This window comes from Vanellus vanellus (assembly GCF_965231255.1).
Source record: "Vanellus vanellus genome assembly, chromosome: 1".
Classification (NCBI taxonomy): domain Eukaryota; kingdom Metazoa; phylum Chordata; class Aves; order Charadriiformes; family Charadriidae; genus Vanellus; species Vanellus vanellus.
In genome coordinates, this window is record NC_138905.1 from 129,936,998 (window position 1) to 129,964,503 (window position 27,506).

Sequence of the window (27,506 nt, forward strand, 5' to 3'; positions counted from 1 at the left end):
CATCTACTTGGTCTAGATGCAATCAGTAGCATTTTGGTGCTCTGGTTACCTCCCACTTACCAATTTGCAGAGACACTATCAGCTTTTTTACTCAGTGGGACAGGTCTGGTACAGCATGCTGGATTGTTTCGTGGATAGTGGTTAAGCTGTATGTCTGTATGTATAACAACACTGTTTACTGTTACTTATTTTCAAAGCAATGTAGATGATAGCATTAATTATTGTTATAATAAGAGTCAATTGCTGAGACTCAACTGATATTAAGGAGTGTTACTTGACTAATTTCTTTCCTTTGTGCATTTGTCTCATTTGCATTTTTAAATTGCAGTTCCTAAAGAGACGATATATGTCACTGTAGGGCATCATTAAAAGATTTATATGTGGGGTTTGGGCAGCAGGAAGAAACCCCACGTTCTTATCAGCCCATCAGGGAATTGCAGCTGTATTGAATCAATGTGAGATGAAGCTTCTTGAGAAGTCAGAGTGCCGCTAATGTCTGATGAAACATGAAAGCTTAGTGGCTGGTAGTGGAATTATGGTCCATTCAGGACTGTACAGTAAACAGTTTTTAACCTCTGTTAGGTAGGCATTGTCGGAGACAACAGTGACATGTAATTCCCAAAATAGTTTATCCACTGCAGGCAGTGTATTTATGAACAGCTATATAAGCATGTCATAAGCTAAGACTTTCAGATTTTGAGGTATATCATGGGGTTTTTTTCCATGCAAATGAGTGAGAGTAAAAAGAAAAACCTCAAAACTCTGTAAATCTTACCAAATGAAGATGAGGATTTCACCTGATGGCATCTAATTTCTTTCAAAGAATTTAGTTGTTAACTTGCCAAGTTTTAGTCTTGAGGCAGTTATCACCTGAAGCATGTAAGCTGCTCTTTTCAGTTTGATGGTGTCCAGGCAGTGAGAAAATTACTGTCCATAAAATGAAGTGAAACGGCTGGGTTTTCTCCTCCTTAGCTAAAAAGCAATTATAGTAATATGAACAAGTAACCCTCTTGAAAGTAAAAAACAAGGTGGTTTCCAGGTAGAAAGGACTTCCTGAGATGCCTTCAGATTACATTGTGTGTGTGTTAGAGACAAATTATATGACCAACCTTTGACAGGAGGTAGCATGGCCCATCCCAGAGCTTTTAAACCCTCAGTGAGATTGGTCTGTTGTAGAGGACAGTACGTTATCAAATGAAACAACCTGGTCATTTAGCACTCTTAGACTAACCGCTCTACAGTTGCCCCAGCTGCTGTTTTAAGAACCACCATGGAAAGCAGTTCAGTTATAACACCTCGCTTAAAACCTGTTGTCTGAGTCTGAGCTGTGACTACTTAAGAATAAAAACAAATATCCCTCCATGCTAGATGCTATACCCCTTGTTAAATAAGTTATTTTTAAAAACTTACTGTTCTTCTTTATTTCTTTTTAATTGCTTTTAGTTCCTTACCAATTTATTTCATGCAGCAAGACTTAAGAATATGAGGATCTGTTGTTCCTCTTAAAATAATACTCGTCTCCCAATGTAAAATATGGAATTTAGCATGGGAGGATTGAAAAAAAAAAAAAAAATTTACAACATATTTGTCACTAATCAGTGGGACATTCCAGCTGGTGGTTTGAATTTTTGATACAAATTACTGACTATTTCTCACATGGGAATTTTTTTTTACCTGATTTACAGCTGTTTCTAAAATGCTGTAGAAATATGACGTGTTGATGAGGCTGTCTTAGTTCCTCTAAGGAAGAGCATAGCCCTTACACTTTGAGATTTCTCTCAACATGCAGAATTATGCAGAAAAGGTTAGGATTTAATTATCTGATAATCTTTCTGTAATATTTCTGATTTGAGTTCTTCCCATCAGCAGTCTGGAGTCCTCTTCATTAAAGCTGCATGTGTAATAAGAGTACTAGTTCTTGTTCAGTGTTGTTCATATTAATATGAATGAACATAAGAATATGAACATGAACATATTCATATGTTGTAGGCACATGATAGATGTGGAGGAGATCACTTTTCTAGATAACCTTCTTCCTACCACATTAGTTGCCATGAAGCAAAAGGAAGCGCTTGTCTTGTCATGTCTGTAATGAAAAGAAGAAAGCAGCGAAAGGAGATTTCCTGATTTCTGAGAGTAACTGATGCTTAAGCACTTTGAACTCCTTTCACCACGATGGTGGGAGGGCTGCAGGAGAGGCTTAGGAAGGTCATGGAGAGATCTTATTGCTACGTTGATGGGAATTGTTCATTGCTGTGAAAGCATACGCTGTAAGCACCTGTCCCGTTTTATGGGTCTCCTAAAACACCATCTTAAATCTTCTCCCTTATAAAGGTTTATATCCCCTTGAACAGAATCGTCGTTCATGGCTGAGTGATGGCAGAACCATGATTTCTCTTTGCTGTGGGATGTAACTATGAGTGTCACCAAATACTCCCGTGTGATCTTTTCTGCAGTCTGTTCCTTTCCAGGGGCCAGGTGACCTCTTCCACTACTTCGTTTTTTCAGACCATGAACAGATCATGCTCTTGAGCATTTATGCTTCTTGATCAAAGCTTGAAAGTTACCTTTTGAATGAGGACTGGGAGTATCATTAAACAACGGGCAAAAGTCTTACATACTCCAAGGGCTTTTCAGCCCTCTGACCACCTCATTCAGATGACGAGATGGTGAATAATTTCTAGGAGTGGGAGGAGAGGGCTGGAGGAAAGCTTGTGTGGTATACTAAGCTCTCTGACCTGCTCAGAGATGATAAAAGCTTTAGAATGAAGGCTTAGTGGGCCCTGCCTCTTTTAGCGGGCTGTTTGGGAGTGGAGGAAGCATCAGATATTTTTCCTCAGGACCCAGGAAGGGGCCAGGGGGAGAACCACACAGGGAAGGAGGAACTAGTGGTGGAGGAACGTAGGCCCTTGGAAGGTTGCTGCTGCTTGAGCCTCCTTCCTCCCTCTTCAGCTCACTCCCAGCAGGGGTGGCTGGCTTGCTGCCTCGCTCCAAGTCTCCTCCCTTGCTGTACGTGGTGATGTTACCTCCAATGTACCCGAGCCCAGTGACCGAGTCTCATTCCCTGACAGTCTTATGCTCTACGGTTCATTTAGATGGGGTCGTATACCAGCAAGGGAAATATTTTGAAACCCATTAGGAGAGCTCTGGGCTCCCCTCATTGCTCCACAGAGCGACGCATTCTTGGCAGTAGTAGCTCCGGGGGAGGAAAGACACCACCGTCTGTTTTGTAGGAGTAGGTGGCGGGGGGAAGCTAAATCATTAAGAACCAGTGACCTTAAATGACTGTCACCACCTGGTAAGAGAGCCATCCATCAGGAGCATGGGGGTGGTGACGTAACGAAGATGGGAGGTCAGCAGTTGACACGAGGACAGTGGCTGGGCATGGGCTAATACTGGTAACAGCAACAAAGGTGGGACCAGAGGCATCGACGGCTACACTTGGCTGCAGCACGTAGAGCCAAAAGCATACGTTGCTGCTACTTCCTCAAAAACCTGAGGTGAGGGCTCCAAAACTAGCTCCTGACATTGCTTGTTGATCATTTACAGCAGGTGCTTCTTGGCAGCAATGTCATTAAGGTTGATTACAAATTCAGTGTGTATTACATATACAGGAAAATAGATGTAAACTACAGCACTTTCAGGATTAAGTGGCTTTATGGATCGTACTTTCTGCCTTGATCGAGGCCTGAAATATGCATATATATTTACAAATATTTCTTAAAATGTAAATAATAAGTAGAGAAGGTGGGGTGGTTTTTTTTTCAGAATACTCTGTAGAAGTTTAGAGAAGGCTGCTTCATTTTATCAAATGCTGGCTGTATTCTAGTATATATTCTTTTCCAGAATACAAGTGCAGATGTACAACATGAGTACAAAACGTGACTGAAGTCACAGTGTGTTAGCAAGAGACTGCTTTATTAATTTCCCTTCAAAACAAATTAAGTCACTTCATTTAAATTGCTCGCTGTATTCCACACCACATTAAGGCTTCTGGACCTGTCAGGATGACTGTGAGAGAGGGAGCTGGCAGGGACAATACACAGGGGAACTGCCCATTAAAAAGGTGTATGGAACTGTGCAAAGAAAAAGAAGTGATATACAAAGCTGAAACTTTCCCTTCTGCTGTAAGATGCGTTTTAGAAACGTTCCGCAGCTTTTATTAAGGTATACGAAACTACTGAATTATCAAACCTCAAATTAGTCATTCAGAACAGCTTAATTAAAATTAATGTAATTGAGACTATATTCCCTTTGCTACCTATACCTGTACAGCATTGTACATGATGCTGGGATAGTTATACCCAAGCTGCCACCTTGCAAACAGCTTTATGGCACCTCAGCGCGTATGCCAGTGAGGAACTGTTTTGTATTTGCCCTGTTTCGTGGTTTGGTGTGTGACCCACCTCATCCCTGCGGTGTCCTGGGAGGTTTTTGCAAGCTGTGCTTAAACTATTCAGTGGGGACTTGTGTTGATGTCCTTATTTTGTTGACTGCATGAGAAAGCTCCAGCAGAAATCGTGCCACACCATGTGTTCCCTGCTGGGTACCATTACCCGCCGTGCTGCCGCAGCCCACCGGCTCCCTGCCGTTTCGGAGGTGGGAACCTGGGAACTCACCTGGCTGGGTGAGCTGGCTTCTCACCAGGAAGGCTCTATGTTCTCAGCGCACGGCTGGGATCTGCTTGGGTGCAAAGCACAAAAGGTTTCATTGTTGGTTGTTTAGGGGTTTTTTTAAAGTTGGGTTTGGTTTGGTTTTTTTTTTTTTTCGGCAGTAGCTGAGAGTTGCCTGCTTTTCCCTGGGCAGAGCTCGTCTCTCAGGGCTGCCTGCACACAGCCTGGCTGGTGCATCAGGCAGACAAGGAGGAGTTTCAGGTTCTTATCTCTCTCACAGTGCGCCTTCGGTGTGAAAGGCTGTGGTGTTTGCAGCCAACACTGCCGCAGTTGCTGATGTTGTCCTTTCAAGTGCTCTTAAGTTCAGTGCCTTTGAAGGAAAGGAAGTAACACTTCAGGACTTACTGTTTTTCTTTTGGATGATTGCTTGTCAAGGTTTGAGGGCTTTTGCTCAGCGAAGTAGAGTTTCTAATTTAGGTTGGGTTTTTTTTCCTTTGTTCTTTTAACCAATGAGTATAATCTAGTTCAATTTAACAATGTCTTTTTGAGTCTGGTTATTTTTAAGGTGTAAAGCTGATCTTTTATTGTAATATTTCCCCCCTACAGCTGACCTGAACAACGTCAGGTTCTCAGCGTACAGGACCGCCATGAAGCTCCGCAGGCTGCAGAAAGCCCTCTGCCGTAAGTATGTGCCCGTGCTTTACCTGCTGCCGGGAAGACTTTAAGACCAACACGCAAATTTATTCACAAGTTTCAGAAGCAGGAAAACACCCCCCACCCACATACCCAGCTCTGCCTGGTGCATGGAAACCTCTCACCTGAAGGGTCTTCTGCTGCCATCGGTTTGCATGTTCCTTACAAAACCAAAGTGCTGGGTGGTCTGCAGATCTGTCCCTTGCAAGACGCAGCAGTGGATCAGAAACAAAATTAACATCCCCTACGTATTTCTTACCTTTATACTGTTTAGCGGGATATTTTCACTGTGCACATTACAGGAGCCACGTCCAGTGTCAGCCACAGCTTTATATCTGGATGCCAAAGGAACAGGATTGTAATGTATTGGGGACCGTGAGAGTTCGGGCAAAATAATCGCTCCAGAGCTGGAGTTGTTAATGGTTTGTTTAGTTGAATCTTGAACCCTGAGGGGCTGTTGCCTTTAAATGAGGTCATCACAGTAAACATTTAGCTTCATTTTCCCCCGGCTTTTGGTTATGTTCAAAAATCTCTCATCAGCCATACATTTGTGATGTGCATGTTCTAACATTCTAATTCTCTCAACTGGTGTATGGTATTCTACCTGTCACTGGAGTTATGTTTCCTTTCCAGCTTCTTGTAACCCGATAGCTAAATAATTTGGTCGTCGTTTTCTTGGTAGGCCAATCAGTTGCCAAAGCAAGCAGTTTATTAGGTGGTACAGTTTGGGAGGTTATTAAAATATTTTAGCGTTCACTATTTGGCATTTAATTACAGGGTTAAGTTTCTGACACAGTTGCAAATGTCTCAACTGTTGATTTACCTCAAGTTTGGATTTGTGCTCACATGCTTTCTGGAACTGTGTCAAACCTCGATATTTTTGAGCATGTTTACTTTTAGGCTTATAAGCATGGGTGAATTCGACTAGTGAACAGACTTAATTTCTGAATGTAAAAAAAATAGAAAAGAAAAAGAAAAAAAAAAAAAAAACCACCAGTAAGTAAAAATTCTTGTAACATAACAAAAGGTTTCAACCTGAATGCAGAGACAATGAATTTTGATACTCGGAAATACAAACATCTTTCCATGGCACAGCACTCCTGCCATGCTTATCGTGGAAAGGTAGTGTAAAGAAATGGGAGTGATATGCAGTGAAAGGTATCCACAATCAGTGCAGCGCTGAAGTAGGGAAATAAAATATTTGGAATTACAAGTTTCTTTAGCTGGTAGTGCACAAGTGTAACTTGTAGCAGGTTTTTATGGCTGAAAATGCAAAACTTTGCATCCTGTTATATCTGTATTACCCTGATTCCTATCATTAAATAATTCTAGACTCATCTTGGATTTTATGGTGTGCAATCGTAGTTGCTAACTGAAGTTAGTTCATCTCTGGAGGTTTGGAGGTTACACTTAGATAAATTTTCTGAGAATGGATGTTTTCAGAGACATGCAGTGGCACTTAGAGTGATTACTTTAGCACATTCTTCATACTTGTATCTAAGGGGAAGTATTTGAGGAATTTGGTTAGTAGTCTTTGTTCTTACAAATATTTTTGCTTGGAGACACCACCGTTGTATTTGTGTATTCTATGACTTCAGTGTCGTTTGTGAACTCAGTTTAATTAGATTTAAAAAAAAACAAACAAACAAACAAACAAACTCATTCCAAAATTCTATTTCGGCAGTTTGGCACTAGCAGAAATAGAGCGTAGTGCTGGGTTTCAGGGCTTCTGTACATAGCCAAAAAATCCCGAAATTCCACCTGCAGTAGGTGCTGCTTTCAGCTCTTACTTTTTATTTTGGTTTTAAAATTACAAGAGTTTAAAAAAATATATTATTTTCTGCAAATTTCATAAAAAGCAGAGCTACATTGTCTGCTGAGGAGCAGTCTAAAGATGTGTGCACAACAGAGGGCCTGCAGAAGCAGAGGTGCAGACTATCCTTTGTGTCAAGAATAGAAACACTTTTAATAATGAACTGTTCTTAGACTTACTTCTTTTCAGTTTGTAAATCAGCCCAATGAACTTTAAGACACTAGGACATTAAACTTAAGAAGAATATGGAAAATGGTAATCCATAACAAATAAATGCTCGTGTGTTGTGTTACCTTGGAAGAATCTAGTGTGTGGCTCTATCATCCCAGCCTTTGAAATTATTTTGGGCATGCCAGGCGTAACTATGGCACCATTTTTTTTTTTTTTTTTTAACGTATGGTTTCCTTTGATAATCACATCAAAGCATGTTGACTTTCTTGGTTTGCTACTTGTAAAAGATCTGATCTCCAAGTGCAAACCACATCTGAACATTGTGATGTCAATGAAATGAGATGTATTCACAAACTTTACTTGGAGATGCAGCAAAAGAAAATATTCAAGAACTTCTGTTTGGGTGCTTTTTTCCTTTAATTTTATATCGGATAGATTAAATATATTTTTTTTAATGTATCAGCCAACAGCAGCAGGTTACAGAGGAGATGATCTTATGTTCTGGGAACACCATTTATACATTTTATCACCAGCCATATGTTGAGTTTTTCCCAAGTTCAGTATGTGACCTCCACAGCATACTTTCTCCTGCCTGTTAATTGTCACTTCTGTCCTCCCGTGCATTAGTTATTCCAGGTTGTTTTTTAACTTTTCCTGCAATCTGGCCACAGGTTGCTGTCTAGTTACAAACATCCTAACTTTTTTTTTCTCTTGCCTTAGAAGCCAAAGAAATATTTATATAGGTGACTTAGATTTCAAAATAAGCTAGAAGCTACTGCTCACACAGGTTTTGGAGTCAGTTCTGGAATTTTAAATAGGAAAGAACAAAAGAGTGGCAGAGAACCCACAAAAAGTACAAAGCCTAAAGTGGTATGGTTTATTCAATTAAAGCTTTGCGAATCACTTAATAGCTATGAATATGCAACTTTTCAATACATATATGACTGTTGGGGCTTGTCTTTTGAAAGTCTGTCATTTAATGGGACCTCCATATTAGGTTTCAGAAAAGAATACACAATTCTTGGTTCTGGAAGAGGGTCTCCCCCCGCCCCTTTCCCCCCTGTTTCTATAATCTTGGTGGGAAAGATGCAGGAGGAGCTTAACGTGGCAAAGGCCAGAGCCACTCTTCTGATAAAAAGAAGTTCCCTAAAGCAGAGTGTGGTGGCAAGCACTTTTTGCTTGTTATAAGATGAACGTGTGTTATTAACTTCAAGATAGGACATGAGGCTGATGAAGAGCAGGGTGAAAGGCTTTTCAGAAGTTGCTGCTTATTAGTGGGAAAAGCTTTCACAAAGTGGAGTGACCCATGTTTAGCAGTAGCTGCATATATAATTAAGCTGCCACTCAGATGCCTGAGGGGTTCATTTAATTACCATTGATTCACAGTCTCAAAGGAACTGAGAGTTCAGCCTGAAGCTTAGAGTTAAAGGTGTTGTGATGGCAGTGCTGTTTCCAATGTGACTAATAAATTAGTCTCAGAAAGACACTTTTCTTCTAATCTTAGGAGTGGGTCTGATAAATATGCTTTTGTGGGATATAACACTGACCTTAGAATAGCTATATTTTATATGCTAGTAGGTTAAACATAATATTCAAAAAGATTTTCTTTTAATAAATATCTATATGCTAATGAGAAGAAAAGTAAAATCCCAATAAAACCCTGCACAAAGCCACAGATTCAAGGTTAAATTTCTTGGTATAATAATGGGGATAGCATTCCAAGCTTTTCTATTCACTCTAACACTGAGTATGTCAGGCCCACAGGATGAAATTTTCAGAAGTTCTTAAGGGATTTAGTAGCAGAAGTCCCTATTGATTTCCAATGAAATTTACACTCCGGAAATTCTTTTGGCGATTATGAAATCCCAGTGTACTGACCATGCAGCACTACCAAGCAGCCCTGTGTGCATCTAAAGTATTTTTCATCTCCACTAGGACATCAAAGGGTCAATTTCATCCCTGATAAAATAGGATACTCAAGTGTGAATTTGGCAAGTATGCCCTGAAGCTGGATGAAGTTGTTAAAAAAATTCCTGCACGGCCTTCTGTATTTAGCCTCTGTATGTTGGGTTTTTTTCTGACATTACTGAGAGATGTCCTTACCAGGACTCAATAAAATACATTTTTGTTCCAATCAGAGAAAAAATGTTCTTGCAATTGGGTCAGTTCATTTCCCAATTTTGTGATGAATTTCCCGGATTACTTCGGGTAGTTTGCTTTGGGCCAGATCCTGCTCCCTCGAGTCATGTTGAATGGTGCCGTACTTCATGACTGCTCACAGTATGAGCAGGACTAACAGCATCTGGGCTTTGATATCCCCATTTCTCACACTCTGGAAATTCACTGAAAGGAATTACGAAGGGTTTTCATGGGGCAGCAGGAAGATCTGCATCAACAGTCTCATTTTTCTGATGTCTTTTGTTCTTATTCCTGTTTTACTTTGTAAACCAACATCCCATAACTCTCTGATCTGGTGTCCCCCAAAGTGTGACGCCGTTGTTGATGTTAATATGCAGAGACTAACAGCTGAGAAAGGGAAGTTCTGTTTTGCCTTGGACATCTGAATTTCAAAATGCAACTGACTTAAATTGGAATGAAAATCAAGTTTTTAAATGTCTGTGACAAAAATCTCTGTTGTGTGTTGAGTGACAAGTTTAAATGTGTCTTACTCCTTAAAGTTATAGAGGTATTTATAAATGTCAATGCTTTGCAGAATTAAAAATGAATAAATTTCAATGGATAAATGGTCAGGCCCGGTCAGCATGGGTTTGTGAAAGACAGGTCCTGCTTGACTAACCTGATCTCCTTCTGTGACAGGGTGACCCTCTTAGCGGATGAGGGAAAAGCTGTAGATGTTGTCTACCTGGACTTTAGTAAAGCCTTTGACACAATTTCCCACAGCATTCTCCTGGAGAAACTGGCTGCATATGGCTTGGATGGGCATACTCTTCACTGGGTAAAAAAACTGGCTGGAAGGCCAGGCCCAAAGAGTGGTGGTGAATGGAGTTAGATCCAGTTGGTGGCCAGTCACAAGCGGTGCTCCCCAGGGCTCAGTACTGGGGCTGGTTCTGTTTAGTATCTATCAATGACCTGGACAAGGGGATCGAGTGTCATCAGCAAACTTAGTGAGGGTGCACCAAGTTGGGCAGGAGTGTCAATCTGCTTGGGGGTAGGAACGCTCTACAGAGGGATCTGGACAGGCTGGACCGATGGGCAGAGGCCAATGGTATGAGGTTCAACAAGGCCAAGTGCTGGATCCTGCACATGGGTCACAACAACCCCATGCAGTGCTACAGGCTTGGAGAAGAGTGGCTGGAAAGCTGCCCTGCAGAGAAGGATCTGGGGGTGCTGGTGGACAGACAGCTGAATATGAGCCCGCAGTGTGCCCAGGTGGCCAAGAAGGCCAACAGCATCCTGGCCTGTGTCAAGAAATGCAGTGAGCAGGACTAGGGAAGTGATCATTCCCCTGTACTTGACACTGGTTAGGCCGCACCTCGAGTACTGCATTCAGTTTTGGGCCTCATGCTACAAGAAAGACATTGAGGTGCTGGAACGTGTCCAGAGAAGGGCAACGAAGCTGGTGAGGGGTCTGGAGCACAAGTCTTATGAGGAGCGGCTGAGGGAACTGGGGTTGTTTAGCCTGGAGAAAAGGAGCCTCAGGGGAGACCTTATTGCTCTCTACAGCTACCTGAAAGGAGGTTGTAGTGAGGTAAGTGCCAGTCTTTTCTCCCAAGTAACAAGCAATAGGATGAGAGGAAATGGTGTCAAGTTGCACTAGGGGAGGTTTAGATTGGATATTAGGAAAAATTTCTTCACTGAAAGGTTTGTCATTGGAACAGGCTGCCCAGGGAAGTGGTAGAGTCACCATCCCTGGAGGTATTTAAAAGTTGTGTAGATGTGGTGCTTAGGGACGTGGTTTAGTAGTGTTTTTGGCAGTGCTTGGTTAATGGTTGGACTTCATGATCTTGAAGGTCTCTTCCAACCTAAACGAGTCTATGATTCCATGAAATAGGCCATTTAATGTTTCTGGAACCTTCTTTTCCCTATTCTCACTGGAGGAAAAGTAACAGAGGTTAATCCCAGTTCAGTATTACTTGTGGAGTTTGGTTCGGTTAAGATTGCTCAACTTCTGTAAGAAATGGAAAGCACCTCTCAGGAAAGCTGATGACGTACTATGTTTAGAGCACATTTGGTGAATGCAATAGTTAAATAGTAGCCTACCTGTAGGAACATAAAACATGAAATACATAATTTTTACTTACATACTAATTTATGTATTTTCATAGTATACGATAGCATGATAGGCATTTTACAGCTAAAAATTAAACAGATTTCACTTTTATAAACACTGCTTTCTAAGACCACAGCTGAATAAACAGTGCACCTGTCGGAGTCTTGAAACCAGTCTTGCCCATGACTTTCAGAGGACATAAAATATCCTCTGGCCAGGCATGTAAGCCAAATAAATTGTTTTATTTACTTTTTGGGTGTGGGTAATATAACCACTGTTTCTCTTCAATCTTTATTGCGTGGGTTTTTTTCATTTCAACAGTGGATCTCCTGAGTCTGCCTGCTGCATGTGATGCCTTGGACCAGCACAACCTCAAACAAAATGACCAGCCGATGGATATTCTGCAGATCATTAACTGCTTGACCACCATTTACGATCGACTGGAACAAGAGCACAATAACCTGGTCAACGTTCCTCTCTGCGTGGACATGTGCCTCAACTGGCTGCTGAATGTCTACGACACGTATGTATGGGTGCTCTGAACATGGGGTGCTCAGGAGCTTTCCCAACAGCACAAGGGGAAGGGGAAAGAGGTAGCGAGCTGTCTGCCTCATTATAAAATTAATGGTGTGAAACTGAAAAAAAAAAAACAGTAGTTGAAGTGAAAGTTTAATAAACCTAATGGTTTAGTGGCTGCATTTAGCTGAATCAACACAGCCCTTGGTTAGGCTTACAATCCTAACTTTATTAAGGTAAGCAATGAGAGAGCTGGAAACCAGAATTTTTTTAAGGGTTTTCTGCGTTCAGAGCAATTCTGGGACTGCATATCCTCAGTAGGTCACAGCTTCGCCTTGCTTTTTTTACTTATTTAGATAAAGGAATTCAGGAGAATTATCAAGAAGCAACAGTATGAATGCGATCATATAGACTCTTGCATGTGTCTGTACTTCCAGATGTTAAACCTTTTCAGAGCTGTCCATTTGCTATAGCTTTCAATTTTTAATTCTTGTTCAAAGGTGGAAGAGTTTAATCTCTAATCTAGTGTGTTTACAACCCTTAACATTCAGGAGATTTGAGGAATACTTCATCTAAAATTTAATTTTAAAAAGTATACCTATAAATACAACAGAGTAAATTTACCTTAAGAAAACTTATGAATATTCCTATTCAGTGGGTTAATGATTTTGATCATAACACACAGACAAATTCCAACACATTTGTAAGCTAATTTTAGAATAAGCCATTATTTTTGTATTTGGTGAATTTCGTGAAAAAAATGTCAGTGGAAGTCTTTATTTGTTTTTTTAAGGTTCTTATCAGCCGCCTTCTGACAGACACGCTCATTACTGTGGCAGAATAAACATTTGCGTATAGAAATGGAAGGACATGGGTCAAGTATTGTACTTCCATTGACATTTTGAACCATATCGAAGTGAATTGCCATAACATTGTTCTTCCATCCACCCTTTATCACAGCACTGAAGCTTCCATGGTCACCTCCCCCGAAAAAGTACAGATTTGTACAGAGTCTCTTCCTGCAGGATCACCTCTGATAAGCCAGTTGCTTATAACGTCCTCTGCAGCAGCTGCAATATCGTGTGAAGTGGGTCACCCAGATTACATTATATTTTTATGTAGTGTACCAGTAGTAGGGAATGGGGCTATATTAATTTAAGAGCCAGGTTTTATTCCTTTAATCTGCTTTGACTTCCACAGAACTCTAATCCACTTCTGAATTATCCTCAACTATAAATAACATATAAACAAAGATACCCAGTTAGCGAAAAACAAAAAAGATGTGCTATGGAGGTTAATCCAGATCAGCCATGTTAGAGGCAGAGAGGGAAATAAAGGTTGTTCCACAGGCTGCTCCTAAGCTGGACCATCCGGTTTAGATTTGCTGTGTCCAGTCTAGTTCTCTTTATGTTGCATTGTACCGAAAGTACAACATTAGAAATTATAATTGGCTGCCTCCAGGCAATACCCTAGGTATGCTAGAGAACTGTATGTTGCAGGACACAATGAAACATGTGTGAGGAAAGCTCGTAGCTATTTTGCTGAAATTCAGGTTTAAATTACGCTGGTAAGAGAGTTGACCTTGGGGTTACATGTGTTTAGTTTTCATTGTAAACTTAATAGGCAGAGATCAACTGAAGTGCATAGCAGTACTGGAGACATTTAATTAAATGTACTGAATCTTTACTTTTCTTATAATTGAAAACTGTCATTTGTAAAGATATTAATCAGATTCACAGTCAATGAGTGATCTAATTATGGGCACAGCTCTGCAAATCCAACACGTTTCAGATTTGTTTTAATTGATCAGTCACTCATGCTCATTTGCAGTAGCATGCTAAATTATTGGTTTGACTTGGGAGGAGAGAAGAGTGAACTGAACAACTCATGATTTGTGCAAGTTTCAATTTAATATGCCTTGCAGGGAAATCATCATTCTACATTCTTCTCCTGTATAATTTGCATGAGCCTGGTATTCATCAGCAGGAGTTTCTCAGGGCACAGATGATAATTAATTTGGAAAAGATTTGAGGGAGAGGAGTGAGAAGAGTGGAGCGTGGAAAGCATAGGTAAACAACAACCGCTTATTCATGATGAAAAATGCAAGATTCTTTAGTAAAAGGTTGCAAATTCTAAATTTGGATTTGTCCACCAGTTTCCATCTGCACCTTTTATAGGGTTTGCAGGGGAGGGGCGTGGGTAAATGAGCACTGCTGGCTCCTACATTGCTTCCATCCCATTAAAAAGACAACATGCCTCTTTGCCGAACAGCTCAGCCTGATGCATGACTATGGCATGCCTGTACATGATTTATTTTATTCCCAGTGGTGTTCTTACTGGTGATGCTTCAGAACTGTTGATAAGGTTCTGCTTCAAAAATGTCGTTTTTAGGCATTAGCTTCCTATGTTGTGTATGTCTTCCTTTGCAATAGATGCTATATATTTGAAATGCTATCAGAAATAAAAGTCTTGGGGGAAGCCAGCAACTGGAAGTAAATTGAGCTAAACCAGATGACAGAGAGAAGATGGGAAGGTTTGTCATCGCGTCGCCTGCAGCACAGGGGAGGATGTTCTTACCACAGTCACGTTAAAAAGCAAAAGTAATAGTGCGGGCACGTCACGAGGCAGGAGTGAGCCTGAGGAGAAGGCTGACGGGAGGCGGCACGGGGACCGGTGGGGGGGCATACCAGCCCCTTGGCACCGCGCAGGACAGGTTTGAGCGCTGCTAGCAGGAGCTCAGGAACCACGCCGTCTTGTTAATGGCGCGACTGTGCAACCTGCCTGCCTTCTCGTGATCTCTAGGCGAGCTTCATCATTCACCTGAATGTCTCACAAGTGCCTCCGTTGCTGCACACTGCTGGCGCGGGCTGCTTTTTCGTGCCTGGCTCCTTCTCAAACGAGTCAGGGCAGGGCTGACAGACAGTAAGCAAAGACTTTCTAAAAACGACTGCTGCATCGCTGTCGTGGTTTAACCCCAGCCAGCAACTAGGACCACGCAGCCTTTCGCGTTTCTAATGAAAGTGAAGTTAAATTGTCTTTGGCAAAAGGAACGGTTTCCTGTTCTGTCAGGGACTTTATCTTCTCTGAGAACAGCAGCAGTTCAGAGAGAAGCCTGTTCAAAGAATTGCAGGGTAAAGACTCTTTACTCTTACTTTTGTCATAAAAAAGGAGGTAATTATTTCCAAACGAGACCTCTTCTGGTTGAATTGATACAGTGGCAAAATGCCTGTGGAGCCACAACCATATTTTATATTTTATTTCTAGCTTATCTAATAACTGGCCAAAGTGTGCTGTGCAACAGGGTTCTGTGTGGGACTTCCTTTATGAAGACTACGGTACTGCAGTGAACATCATTATAGTAAATGAATTATGACATGAATGGATTATATCATCAGCCAATGTTTCTTTTTCATTAGGGGTCGAACAGGAAGGATCCGTGTCTTGTCTTTCAAAACTGGTGTTGTATCCCTTTGTAAAGCACACCTGGAAGATAAATATAGATGTAAGTCAATGCAATTCTTTTGGGTTTAGTTTATATTTATGTTCTGTTTTCTTTCCTCCTATTGATTGCATAAACATTTAAGTAATAGAGACATTCTTTTAGATAGTCCAGATGCAAAGTATATTAATTTGCTCCACCTTGACTTTTATTCGTTCAGTATGGTTTTAGGTAGGTTAGAACAGTGATCTCCAAACTTCTTTCATTATGCACCCAAATTAGTAAAAAATTGTTGAGTGTGCACCCCCAATAGATGTATATTTATTTATGAATTACATACATGTACTACGATACTAATATACTATGTACATCATAAAACTTAAAGAAAAATAGAAATTAAAAAAGGATGAGATAAAGACTACATAAACACTATTTTCAGTTTTTAAAATTTAATTTATTAACAGAACAAAAAAATATTTTCTTACCACACCCCAATGGATTGTCTTGCGCACCCCCTGTGGTCCATCACCCCTCCAGGGAGACCAGTGGCTTAGTACACCTTCCTATGCAGAAATGCATGTTTACAGGGCATCTTGCATTACAGCATTTCAAAATATATTTTTTTTTAAATGTTTTCCACAATGTGGTCAGGGTCTTGTTATGTACATTGTGCTTAAATATAGTGGCTTTCTTTAAATAATTATTAAAGGTAGGCAAATTTTGCATATTTTAATAGAACAAATCCTGAAATAATTGAAAAAATTCCACTTGAAGTTTCAGTTTTATCAGACTAATGAGTCAGTTCATAGTGAGACTAGGATCCAGAGAAGATCTACTGATAAGAGTAGTTCTGAAGAGTAACGTTCTGATTAAATTAACTGGTATCCCTCATTATGCATTTTAAAAAAAAAAAAATCCTAAAAAAACAAACAAACACAACAACCTTTAGGATTTGACCCAATACCATAGCAGTTCTTCACCAATTGTTGTTATTCTATTCTTCTACTAATGACAGTTGAAGAACGCTGAAGAGAAACCAGACAGTTCCAACAACAGCGTCTGTGCATGACTGTATAATTGGATCAGACTTCAGGGCAATCACTATGAATGTCACAGTTTAGATCTCTAGATGTTTCATGTGGGTGTTGTGAAAAAGTATTCAGAAAATCTTTTAAGAAAGTTGCTGAGTACAGATATTTTTCAAAATGATATTTCACTGAGGATTATCAAAGTTATAAAGGAAAACATTTATTCATATTTTATAGTCTCCCGCAGTGTGTGTGCACGGCAATGCATAACCCCCTTTTCAGGTTGTAGAATACTTAATGTTTTAATGATGGGGAAATTGAAAGCTGAATTGTTTGTGGGAGAGGAAGGAATTGTCTGCCAGGTTGTGGTCTGGCTTCACCATCCATCCCAAAGTAGTAGTGCAATTGCTGTTAGTATTGCTGCAAGTATGTGATGAGTCGCACCCCTGAAACTTTTTTTTCTCCCATTTATGTGGCTTCTTCAGGCTTCCAGAGTTGATGGAAGGATTTATGCCCAAATTATTTATTATAAAACTAGACTGGGCAAAAGTGAAACTCATGTAATTAAAAAATAATCCTTTCTCTATCCGTCCCTTTATTCCTTTGGAACAAAACAGGTGTTAAAGCAGTGCTGGGAAAGTTATCTCAAGCAGTGCTGAAGCACCTTTATAATTGTATCTCTGGTGCCGGATGAAATATTAAGGCGGCTCAAAAAAAAGGGTATTATTTTATTCTAGCTGTCTCTCTCTCTTTTTGGCTTTTTTTTTTTTTTTTTTTTTAACTCTCTGAAAAGTAAGGAGAATTTATTCAGGTCATGTATTGTCCACAAGGATATTACCAAATAAATATTTCAGTTATGCTAACCTTATTTTTCTTATTATTATGAACTCTAAAACCTCCTCAATGTATGTGTAGTATAACTAATTCCCACCCAATTAAATTGAGTTTATGAAGGGATAGTAATTCTGTCCTGTAAGGATTCTTTTCTAGAATCATGCAGTAACAGAACATGGCTTCAAGTAACATTTCACTTCAGAAATGAAACTCAATATGATGCTGACATTCCTGGTGGATGGCAGCTTCTGTTGCACTGTAATGTTTTTCTTTCATTTTAGAAATACTGTTGGATTAAAAGATTGTGATATATCAAAGTTAGGGAGCTCTTGTTTTTCAGTTCAACTCAACTGAACAAGAAATGGGTTCTCCGAGTTCTGTGTTGATTGCTAAGACTTGAAAATGTGCTGTATGCTCTATGAGAATATTTTACTGTTAAACAATATTTTTAAAACATTTATGTTGCTCCAGCTCAAAGATCCTTCTGTTTAGTTAGCTGTGTTACAGAATCACAGCTGCTGTTAACAGCAATGCCACAGGTGCTGTGTTATAATGGCCTTCCTTCCAAGGTACAAGCCAATAATGCTATTAAAAATTATCACTGGACTGCTTATTTAACAAAAAAAAAAAACAACAGTGTTTATGGGAAGAGAAGCAGCCGAACTGAAGACACATTTGTGTTCATGTCTGCCAGGGCTGTTGACCGCAGTTGCGAGTCTTTTGAGACGATGTAAAGTGCTGTGCTATTTGCCATATCCCGCTTGTGATGCTTTAGCACGGGTGTCCTTTCCCTTCCTCCAGACCTGTTCAAGCAAGTGGCAAGTTCCACCGGCTTCTGTGACCAGCGCCGGCTGGGGCTCCTGCTGCACGACTCCATCCAGATCCCTCGGCAGCTGGGGGAAGTGGCCTCCTTCGGGGGCAGCAATATCGAGCCGAGCGTCAGAAGCTGCTTCCAGTTTGTAAGTTCACGTTTGCTCGCTGTTAATTTTCTGGTTTGCATTTCGTGCCGAGGTAACCTGTCCGTTCTGAAGAGGATTGAAAATCTGGGAGAAGCATTCGGGTGCTGAGGGTTGTTTAATGGTGGTGTTCACTTGTGTCTTAAACCGTTCCTTTGACGAGATGTATTTGAATTAACCGGTTTCTCTGGCCTTGGCGGAAGAAGCCCGGATTATGCTGTTATCCAGACAGCAAATAATTGTCATCGAGGCTTGTATTGTAACTGAACCCTGCAAACAGTTTAAGTCTTTGTTACGGCAGCTCCTGATTTTACAATTATTTATTGCCAGCAGTAGGTGACTGTTTATTGCTGCATGTAGGTGAACAGTAATGGTTAATCTACATTTTGGGCATATACATACCAGTGACAACCAGGTGCCCAGGGGAGCGATAGAAAAGGAGCCACTGCCTGCAGTGCTGTCCTTGGGTGAGGAGTGCTCCATGAGCTCCTTCCACTGCTTGAGTGGATAATACCAGTTTTCTTTAAAGAGCACTGAAAGAATTCCTGTTCTGTCTGTTGAGGAATACACAGCGAACTGGAGGCTCTTTTTCGAGCTTGTGAATTATTTAATCTGGGGAGGAAGAGAGTTAAGGGAATTATTCATCCTTATCCTAACCACTAGCAGAATGTACAAGATGAAGACAGCTGCTTAATGAAAAGGTAGAGGAGGGGAGGTAATGTATGGTCTGTGATTAACTCTCAATGCATCTTCTACATTACAATGGAAGAATCACTTTTTTCCCATCCCCTAACTGTCCCTGGAGGATTTTTTGTTTGCCTGGGGGCGGGGGGAATTGTTTGCTTTTTTGCCTGCTGATCAAGTTTCATTATGTAATAGTTTCAGTTCTGTAGTAAGCAAAAGAGCAAGTTTTTTCAATGAATATTAATGTTTGGAAATAGTCTTTTTACACACAGTGACTATGAAAAGAATCTAATTCTAAAATCACCACAAATTTCAGTTGTGATGGGACATTTGCTTTCTGCACTTTTTAAGCTGCTTTTGTCAGGTGATTTCTACAGGATTCACGTTTTCCCGTTTCCATCATTCATGTTTTGACCTTTTATAATTCTAGTGTGTATCTGATGCCATTTCCAAATTTGATAGGGCCATAGCCTGGGGGGTTAACCCATGCTGATAAACTCTGCATAGCAACTTTGGCAGCTGGGTTAGACCCTGCTGTGGCTTTCGAGCCTCCAGTTCCACGTTGGGCTTTCCAGTGAGACCAACACAAAATGATGCCGCAGCAAATCCATGGTCAAAGGCTCATTTGTAACTCAGAAGTTAGGACTCACTGGATCCTATCGTTTTCCCAAGAGAATGGTAACAGCACTTAGAACACTGTTGAAAAAACGATAAGGAAAATGACCTCGGGATCTGACAAAACCATGGGTTTTTTTGAAAGGGCGCTGACATTATATGTGTTTATATTAAGAAAAAAACAATAACATTCATAGTGATGGAACACACAAACATGGTTTTTATAAAGTAGGAAGAAGACCTTGGAACGAATGTATTTTTGAATAAAACGAGTTAGCAACATTGTCATTACAAATGAAGACATCCCAGCAGGCTGAGTGTTGTACCGCATCCAGCTGCCGGCATTTCTAGACACAGCCCAAGCACAGCTGGGCATCACCTTTGACATGTTCATAAATCAGAACATTGGAAATACTGACATTTCCTTCTCTGATCTGGACTGAAAAATAGGATTTCTTCTCACCTGCAGTGAGAGGAGTTTCATCCTCTCTTTTTCCTCCAGGTGAAGCCTCATTTCAACTTGCAGAGCGGGTGGGTGGTTTCTGACCTGGGTTGCAGCAGAACAGATTGTCTTCTAGGAGGACCAGAAAGGGGGAGGGAGGCTCAACTGAGGAGGGGAAATAGAAATAGGGAGGACGGAGTCCAAGGGAGAGGAGCAGAAACCTAAGTGTGGGGAGAGCCCTAATGGAGGAGAGGGAGAAGGAACTAAGGAGTGGGGAAAAAAAAGGGCCACCCTTGATTTGGGAATGATAGTAAGAACAGGATTAGGAAATAACAGTGATGAAGGAAACAGAAGGGTGGGTAGGTTGAGGCATGAAAGAAAGGAGCAGGCAGGGATGGAGAAGGGAGAAGAAATAAGACCTTTTCAGGAGAAAGGGAGGAGTACAGAGAGGTCCTTTCGGTGTAGGATCGTGGTGCGGGGGGGGAGGGGGGCATGAGGGTCCTCAGGCTGGGGGCCAGCACAGATGTGCCAGCGGTGCAAGAAGCACCTGGGAAACAGAGCGGCTGGAGGAGCTGGACGGCCGAGGGGAGATTGCACAGGGCTCCCAGCAGCCGCCCTTTGCTGAAGTGAGATAATTCAATTTTTAAAAATAGTGTGGGGATTCATAGTTTACATTATTGTGTGGAAACTAAATTAAGTCTTTCTTTGTACGCCCACGGTGAGGAATGCTTTTTCTTTAGGGTGTTTTTTTTTCTTTGGGTTTGTTTTGTGTTTTGTTTTTTTTTTTTTTCCTTTCTGGTGATGATAAGCCAGCAATAAATTGCAGTCATGTCAGAGTCTGCAACAAATGCGTGCTTCAGAAATGGCTCTCCCAGCCCCCTTAGGTGAGGTGCCCTGGCAACGGCCTTGTCTGTCTGCACAACAGCAGGAAAAAAAAAAAAGGGGGGGGGATGTTTACTGTTCCCAGCCGATAACAGGGGAAATCTCTCCTGCGTTTTGGTTTGAAGTGCGAGTCCTTGGGAATGAGAGCTTCCCAGCACCACTGTTGGCAGCAGCCTGTTGGCGCTGCCCGATCCCCAGGAGCGGGTCCCCTTCCCGCAGGTGGCTGCTGCTGCCACCCCCCTGTTACCCTTCATCCCCCCAGCACCGACTCTTGCTTTCCATAATTTTCTTCATATACAGAAAGGTGCTGATAGTAATTGTTGGGAGAAAAAGGATGTTACGGAACTCGTCTTTCCTACTCGGTGCAGGGGGATGGAATTTCTGCTTTGAGATTTTAAAGAAAAAAATAGTTTTAAGTGAGAGCGAAGAGCTTGATCTAACGACCATTTGAGGACTGTATAGTTCTGCCTGGGCTCAGACTGCATCAGAGCAATCAAGAGATCCATGAAAAATGGAGGGAATTCAGTATTGCTGCAGTGCGAAAGCACTTTTCTTTTAGTTCTGCCATGGGTGCGTTTTTTAAGTAAACAGGATAGGGAATTGATATGGACTGAAGGACACGCGCTCTGTGTTTTAATCACGGTGGAAAATTATTAATATGCTTTCCTTGTATATTGTAAATAGGACCTAGGAATTCACATCACTGCTTTGGATTAGTTACTGTGACACTGGAACGTTTTAAGAAATGTGATGCAAAACCAGAATGCAGCTCGGATGAAAATGTGTCTTGCTGTTTCCCAATAAAATTTTGGATATTTGTTTCTTGGTTATAAACTGTTTTGAGTATGCTTTCTTCTGAGAGTGTACTTGTAGTGCTTGATACGAAAAAAACAGTACAGATGAAGCTAAGGAGTAGTAAAATATGTACAGTTAATTCGTGTATGTATTTTAAAACTTGTTTCATTTCACTTTGACAGAGGAAAGTAATTTAAGATTCTGTGTTGTATAGTCTTCATTTCTAGGTTTGTACTTGATCAATGATCAGACAAGATCAGCCTGATTTTTACAACCACTTAACTGTGTCCAAATCCAGTATATTTACTCAGATAAATAAAAGCCAAAATAGGGGCCTGTTAGTCCTTTTTTTAGGTGGAGTTTGGTATTGCAAATCCTGGGCCAGGACCCTGATAGTGACTTTGGCCATAAATGCTGTGATTTAAATTGCTTGGACAATTGTTTTGTAAGGAGTGGGTTGGGTTGTTTTGTTGTTTTGGTTTTTTTTAACAGTTAGGAAGTATCAATACTGTGTATAAATAACTATATACAGTTATATAGAGGTCTATATGAAAATAACATACAAATGCAGTGTTGCTGTTGAGGGACTCAATCTCTTTTGAGACATCCAGGCAGCCCTTGTTTCTATTCATAGGATATTTTTCCTGCTTTTGACTCTAACAGGGGAGAGCTGGCCTGAGGGGAATTAGCAAATCCTTCCTGAAGCTTGCTGTGCTGTAAATGTCATAAAACAGTAATTCTGGTTTTATTTCAGCAGGATTTTGTCAACCTGCGCCTGACTTTGGGAGGCACTCTCGAAGAGTCCTACAAGTGAACTGCTTTAAAGAGCTGTTTTAAAATGGTTTTGTGTATGCGGACTAGGAAGATGGTGTTTTTCAAGTGCGGATGACATAAAGCTGTACACTAATTCCCTCCTGGGTTCATGGGGTTTTATTGTATTACTTTTTGCCGCAACACTAAAAACATTGACTGGAGTAGTCAGTGCAATCAAGTGTAATGCACGGGGTCAAAGTGATGATCTTAACCATTTGTTCCAAGGGTCGAGGCAGATTTAAGCCATTTGTATTACCCACAGTTACCTTTATAATAATCCTCTCTTTCCTTGACCGTGAAGCAGCGCTTGTCTTGGACATAAGAAGTTCTTGACTTTTGTTTTCTTACCAGCTAGCAGTGGGGAGAACACAAATGTGTCGGGGAAGCCATTCAGGAGTGGGAGACAAGGTTGAGCAGGGTTTGCTCTGACTCCTGGGAGACAGGGCTGCTGTTCATGGCTTGCTCTGCACTTTTTAACTCCAAATCACAAGAATCCCATTCCCTTTTTTCATTTTGTCCAAAATAATATATACTTAGCCTAATGTAAAGCTTTCCATCCTAGATGGAAAACACCATCAAATTAACAATGTTAATTTATTTCCAGTTAATTTCCTACACTGCAGCTAAACAGAATATAGTTCATCAAAAATGTTATCAGAAATTTGTGCTATGTTGTCTGACTCCGTCCAAAAACATCCCACGTTGTGGGATGTGGGAACATCACAATGAAGCATATTTCATAGTCTGGACAGATAAAGTTAATATAGCATAGAATATTTTTTAAACTACTAGCTGGAAGAGACAAAAAAAAAAAACCAAACCCAACAAAAAATTCAACTCCTAAGTATTGCATAAAGACGCTAGCACCACCCAACTTCCTATTCCCCCATTGTTTCTGCAGAATAAATACTGAAAAACAGATGTCTGGAACAGAATGAATTTGAATATCCCCCATAACAAATTGTTACTTGTAAGCTGGAAAGGGCTTTATGAATTTTACTTTATGATTCACTGTTATTACCATAAAAATTGGGAGTTGCACAGAAATGGGTTCAAGAGAAGAACCATTAATATTCTTTGCAGCTTGATCTTGTTGGTTCAGATACAAACGGTATGAATTCAGACTTTTTCCCTTATGTAAAATCTTCAGCTGCTGCCTTTACCGGATTTAGAGATTATTAAAAAAATCGTAATAGCGGCTCAGGGAACAGTCGAGAACTGCCTGTCCTATACTGTCTGACCCTGACCAGCTTTTCTGCACGTGGCTTTAAATCTTCATGTAATATAATTCGGAACCAGTTCTGATACATTTTAATGCACCTAATCTCTCTGAGCGCAGGTTTTGTACAGCCAGCGTGCGGAGCTTTGGGTAGGCAGCTATTGGGACGGCTGGTAATCGACAGTGACTGCAAAATTAAAATAGATCTTTGGATGTTACAGAAAGTCTTTCATAGCCGCAGCATTTTTGCTGCAAATTTAAAGCTGCTACAAGTGGACAGCGGCACTTTGAGCAGCTCATTCTTATTCTGACTGCAGCTTGCACTGCAGCTTTTCTGTACACTTTGTGTTTTTCTATTAGAAATGGCATATTAAGGAGATCCTCTTAAAATTTTTTTAAGGCTTAGAGGACCTCTGTATAGAAAGTGTGGTCTGCTAGGCAGGGTAATGATTTGCCAGTGTAGTTCCTGGCTGATGCTTGCTCGACGAGTGAGCCACAGAAAGTTTCTCCCCAGCCCCTTTACTGCCCTGGCTGCTAGCTGAAAAATAGACATATAGATGATCATGTTTCATAAATATGCCTTTCTCTTAGGAGAGTTCTAGAATTAATTTAATTCTATTGAATTCACTGATGTCCTGAAGCAGAAGGCAGTATCGGCTCTTCCGAACAAATTCTGTTGCCAGTGTTGGCTGCACTTCATTGTACTTTTGATTTTCTCTCTTTTTTTGTTTGAGGAGGTTCCTAAATTCTGTAGCTACATGAAAAAAACAGAGGAGTAGGACTTCATGCAGAAATATTTCAGTGTCTGGCGGGGGTGTCATTACATTTTATGTAAGACCTGTAGAGAATATTAAATTGTGAGAGACTTTATCTGAATAATTGATAATTGTAGATATGTTGTGGTTTGGTTTTACCCCAAAACATCAAAAAAAGATGTAGATGACTGTACTAGAAATCCATATATGTGGATCTTAAATGCAGTCATAGGAGTCTTTAGATGGTTTCACAAACTAGCATCTCAAGAATGCCTGGACCAAAAAATCTCTTTGTTCCTAATTAACCAAAGTATTGCAGCAGCATTTTAAGTCAATTTTAATGCAATGAATTATTCAGGAGATATTCAGGGAGGGTGTGAGGTTCCACATCTTTCTTGTAGCCAGGGGTTCTATCTAGGAAACTTCAAATTTTTCTCAGTCTTCAAGTATTGAACAGTTAATTTGTTTGTCACCATTGTAAACAGTGTTAGCTTTGGAAAAAAAAAAAAAAAAAAACCAAAAACAAAAACAAAACCAAAACACTACACCAAAACCACAGAACTAATTGTTTTTCCCTATTTTCCCTATAGCTCTCTCTCGTTTAGATCAGTTCTGATGTTTTTTCTCCAAATTCCTTGTTAGTATTCTTAGTTGAACAAGGTTTTAGCTAGGTCATACTAAGCTCAGATTTCATGAGAAACTGGAAAAGTAACTGAGAGCAAGCGTTAAAAAAAAAATCATCACTCAATCTCCTATTCATCTTGGTCCAGGTACATGATACATTAATGCTTATTATTTATTTAAATGCTTCAAATAGGTTTGGAACCACAAAGGCACAAAGGAAGACAGTCTGCCTTGTGAAGTTTGAAATAGAAGAGACTGGCCCACAGAGGGCTGTATTTGAAACCCCAGAGAAAAAGGAAAACAGATGATTTAAATATATTCAGCCTATAAATATGCTGTTTCTGTTGGGCATGATGGAAGGAAATGTCTCGAGGAATTTGAATTGGGACATGGTGATGGCTTAGAGAAATGGAGCGGGACAGTATCCCGCTTCATCGCTTGGCTGTTCCCTGTGTGGACCCATCCTCCTCTCTCCCGTCCTCCCCACCAGAGCCCTTCGCTGTTTCCATCTGCTCCGTCACCTCGCGTTCAGCCCTGAAACCAGCTCCCAGGTTCTCAGATAACCAGTTTTGTGCTGCACCACCCTGCACGCCGGAGAGACATTCCTCATAAACATTGACTCCATCCCTTCACTGTTTTCCTTAAAATCCCTTTTGATGCTCTTTGCCTTTATTCCACACCGTTCCTTGCAGTGGCTAGCCTGCCGGTACCGTGTGACCCCTACCCATGTAGATAGATCACCGTTGTCCCCCATTGCCTTGTGTTTCTTGTCTCTTTGCTGTTTCTTTTTCCATACTGTAGGTGCTGCCAGGTAGGGGTGATTATAATTTTTGGTGTGTGCACAGTGCCTACTGCAATGGGATTCAGCCATGTGACTGAGCTGCCTCAAAGTTACCGTTAGAAGAGAGACCTGAAATAATCATAGTGGTTAGGATGCGATGGGAAGGCAGCAGAGAAATGGGACTGCCGGGAAGTGTTCATAGGATCTTTTGTGGCTGGCAAAGAGGTGAAAGTGGGAGGTGGTGCAATATGAGGCTCCATCAGTTGTATTCTCTGGGACAAAACTGTATTGTGTTTGCAGGCAACGACAGGAAATTTCGAGATGATATGGTGGGAAGAGGGATTTTGAGGCATTTAAGGAGGCAGAGAGGTTACATGTTCAACAACAGGCTTGAGGAGGGATTTGAATAATTTCCTTATGCGTGCATTTAGAAAAAAAGGGTGGTATAATAATGAAGGAAGTTAAAGAATAAGGAATTTTGATCAAAAGGCATGCAATTTTTAGGGCTTGGATAACACAAACTAGTTTTAAAATAGGTGAGAAGCAGTGCTATGCAGGCTCAGATGAGAGAGACTGGAAACACGAGATCAAGCATCAAAGGTGATCCTGTAAGGGATGATTTTCACTGTGACAGAGTACATGGTAGTGCTTTCTATTGTAATATGGAATAAGAGAAAGAAAGATTTGAAACATTAATAATACTGTTCAGTTCCTGTCTTGAAGGCAGGATCCCGGAGATTTTGTTTGTTTGTTTGTTTGTTTGGTGGGGTTTTTTGGGGGGGGGGGGTGTGAATGGCTGGACTGGAGTAAAAGCTGGAGTATATTTAGGGAAAAGATAGGGAGTAGGCAGGAAAAAAAATGGCTTGAACTGTTAATCAGCTGGTAGCAGACAGATCACCTGTGCTCAGCCCATGTCTTTCTTCCCCCTGTGTTACAGGCCAACAACAAACCGGAGATCGAAGCGGCCCTCTTCCTGGACTGGATGAGGCTGGAACCGCAGTCCATGGTGTGGCTGCCCGTCTTGCACAGGGTGGCTGCTGCTGAGACCGCCAAACACCAAGCGAAGTGTAACATCTGCAAGGAGTGTCCAATTATTGGATTCAGGTACAAGCTCGCTCCCTTTCCACGTGTACTGCTGCTGGGTGGATCAAGAGCTCTGCTTGTGTCCAGGCGAATCGTGCGCTTGATTTTATGCGTGTTGTTCAGGGAGAAAATAATTGTGACAGGGCATGAGGGAGAGTGACCCCTAGACTGGGTACAGTGATGTGAGAGATGAAGAGAACAAAAATCATCGATCACTTCAGATATGGCCCTTCCTCTGTGTCCTGCTCTTGCCTGCAGTCCTTCTGTGCCTCAACCAAAATACCAGTAGATTGCACAACTAATACGATTTGCTTTACATTCAATCCGTCCTATACGTGCAGTTACATTTTCTGAATTGGATCCTAATGAATTGCTTTCTGTTGCGGTATAAAGTAAGGAAGTGCCGTGAAAATTCGCAGATGTGTAAAGCTACATGTGCGTATCTCAGAGAAAGAATGGTTTTGGTGGAACATTAACCTGGAGTGGGGGAAATATTGCTAGTCTATTTAAACATCTGGA

At 41.0% G+C, this 27,506-nt stretch overlaps 1 protein-coding gene across 4 annotated transcripts in view; it reads left to right on the forward strand.

Moving 5' to 3' along the window:
• Positions 1-27,506, forward strand: part of DMD (dystrophin) — a gene marked incomplete at both ends in the record, with an annotated part of 1,177,430 nt that overhangs the window by 1,101,186 nt on the left and 48,738 nt on the right. For all 4 annotated transcript variants that reach the window (XM_082480534.1, XM_082480533.1, XM_082480531.1 and 1 more), the window contains 5 exons: positions 5,220-5,294; positions 11,843-12,044; positions 15,454-15,539; positions 18,140-18,297; positions 26,842-27,008. In XM_082480534.1, the coding sequence (XP_082336660.1) occupies positions 5,220-5,294; positions 11,843-12,044; positions 15,454-15,539; positions 18,140-18,297; positions 26,842-27,008 (688 nt within the window). The remainder of the gene's footprint in view (positions 1-5,219; positions 5,295-11,842; positions 12,045-15,453; positions 15,540-18,139; positions 18,298-26,841; positions 27,009-27,506) is intronic.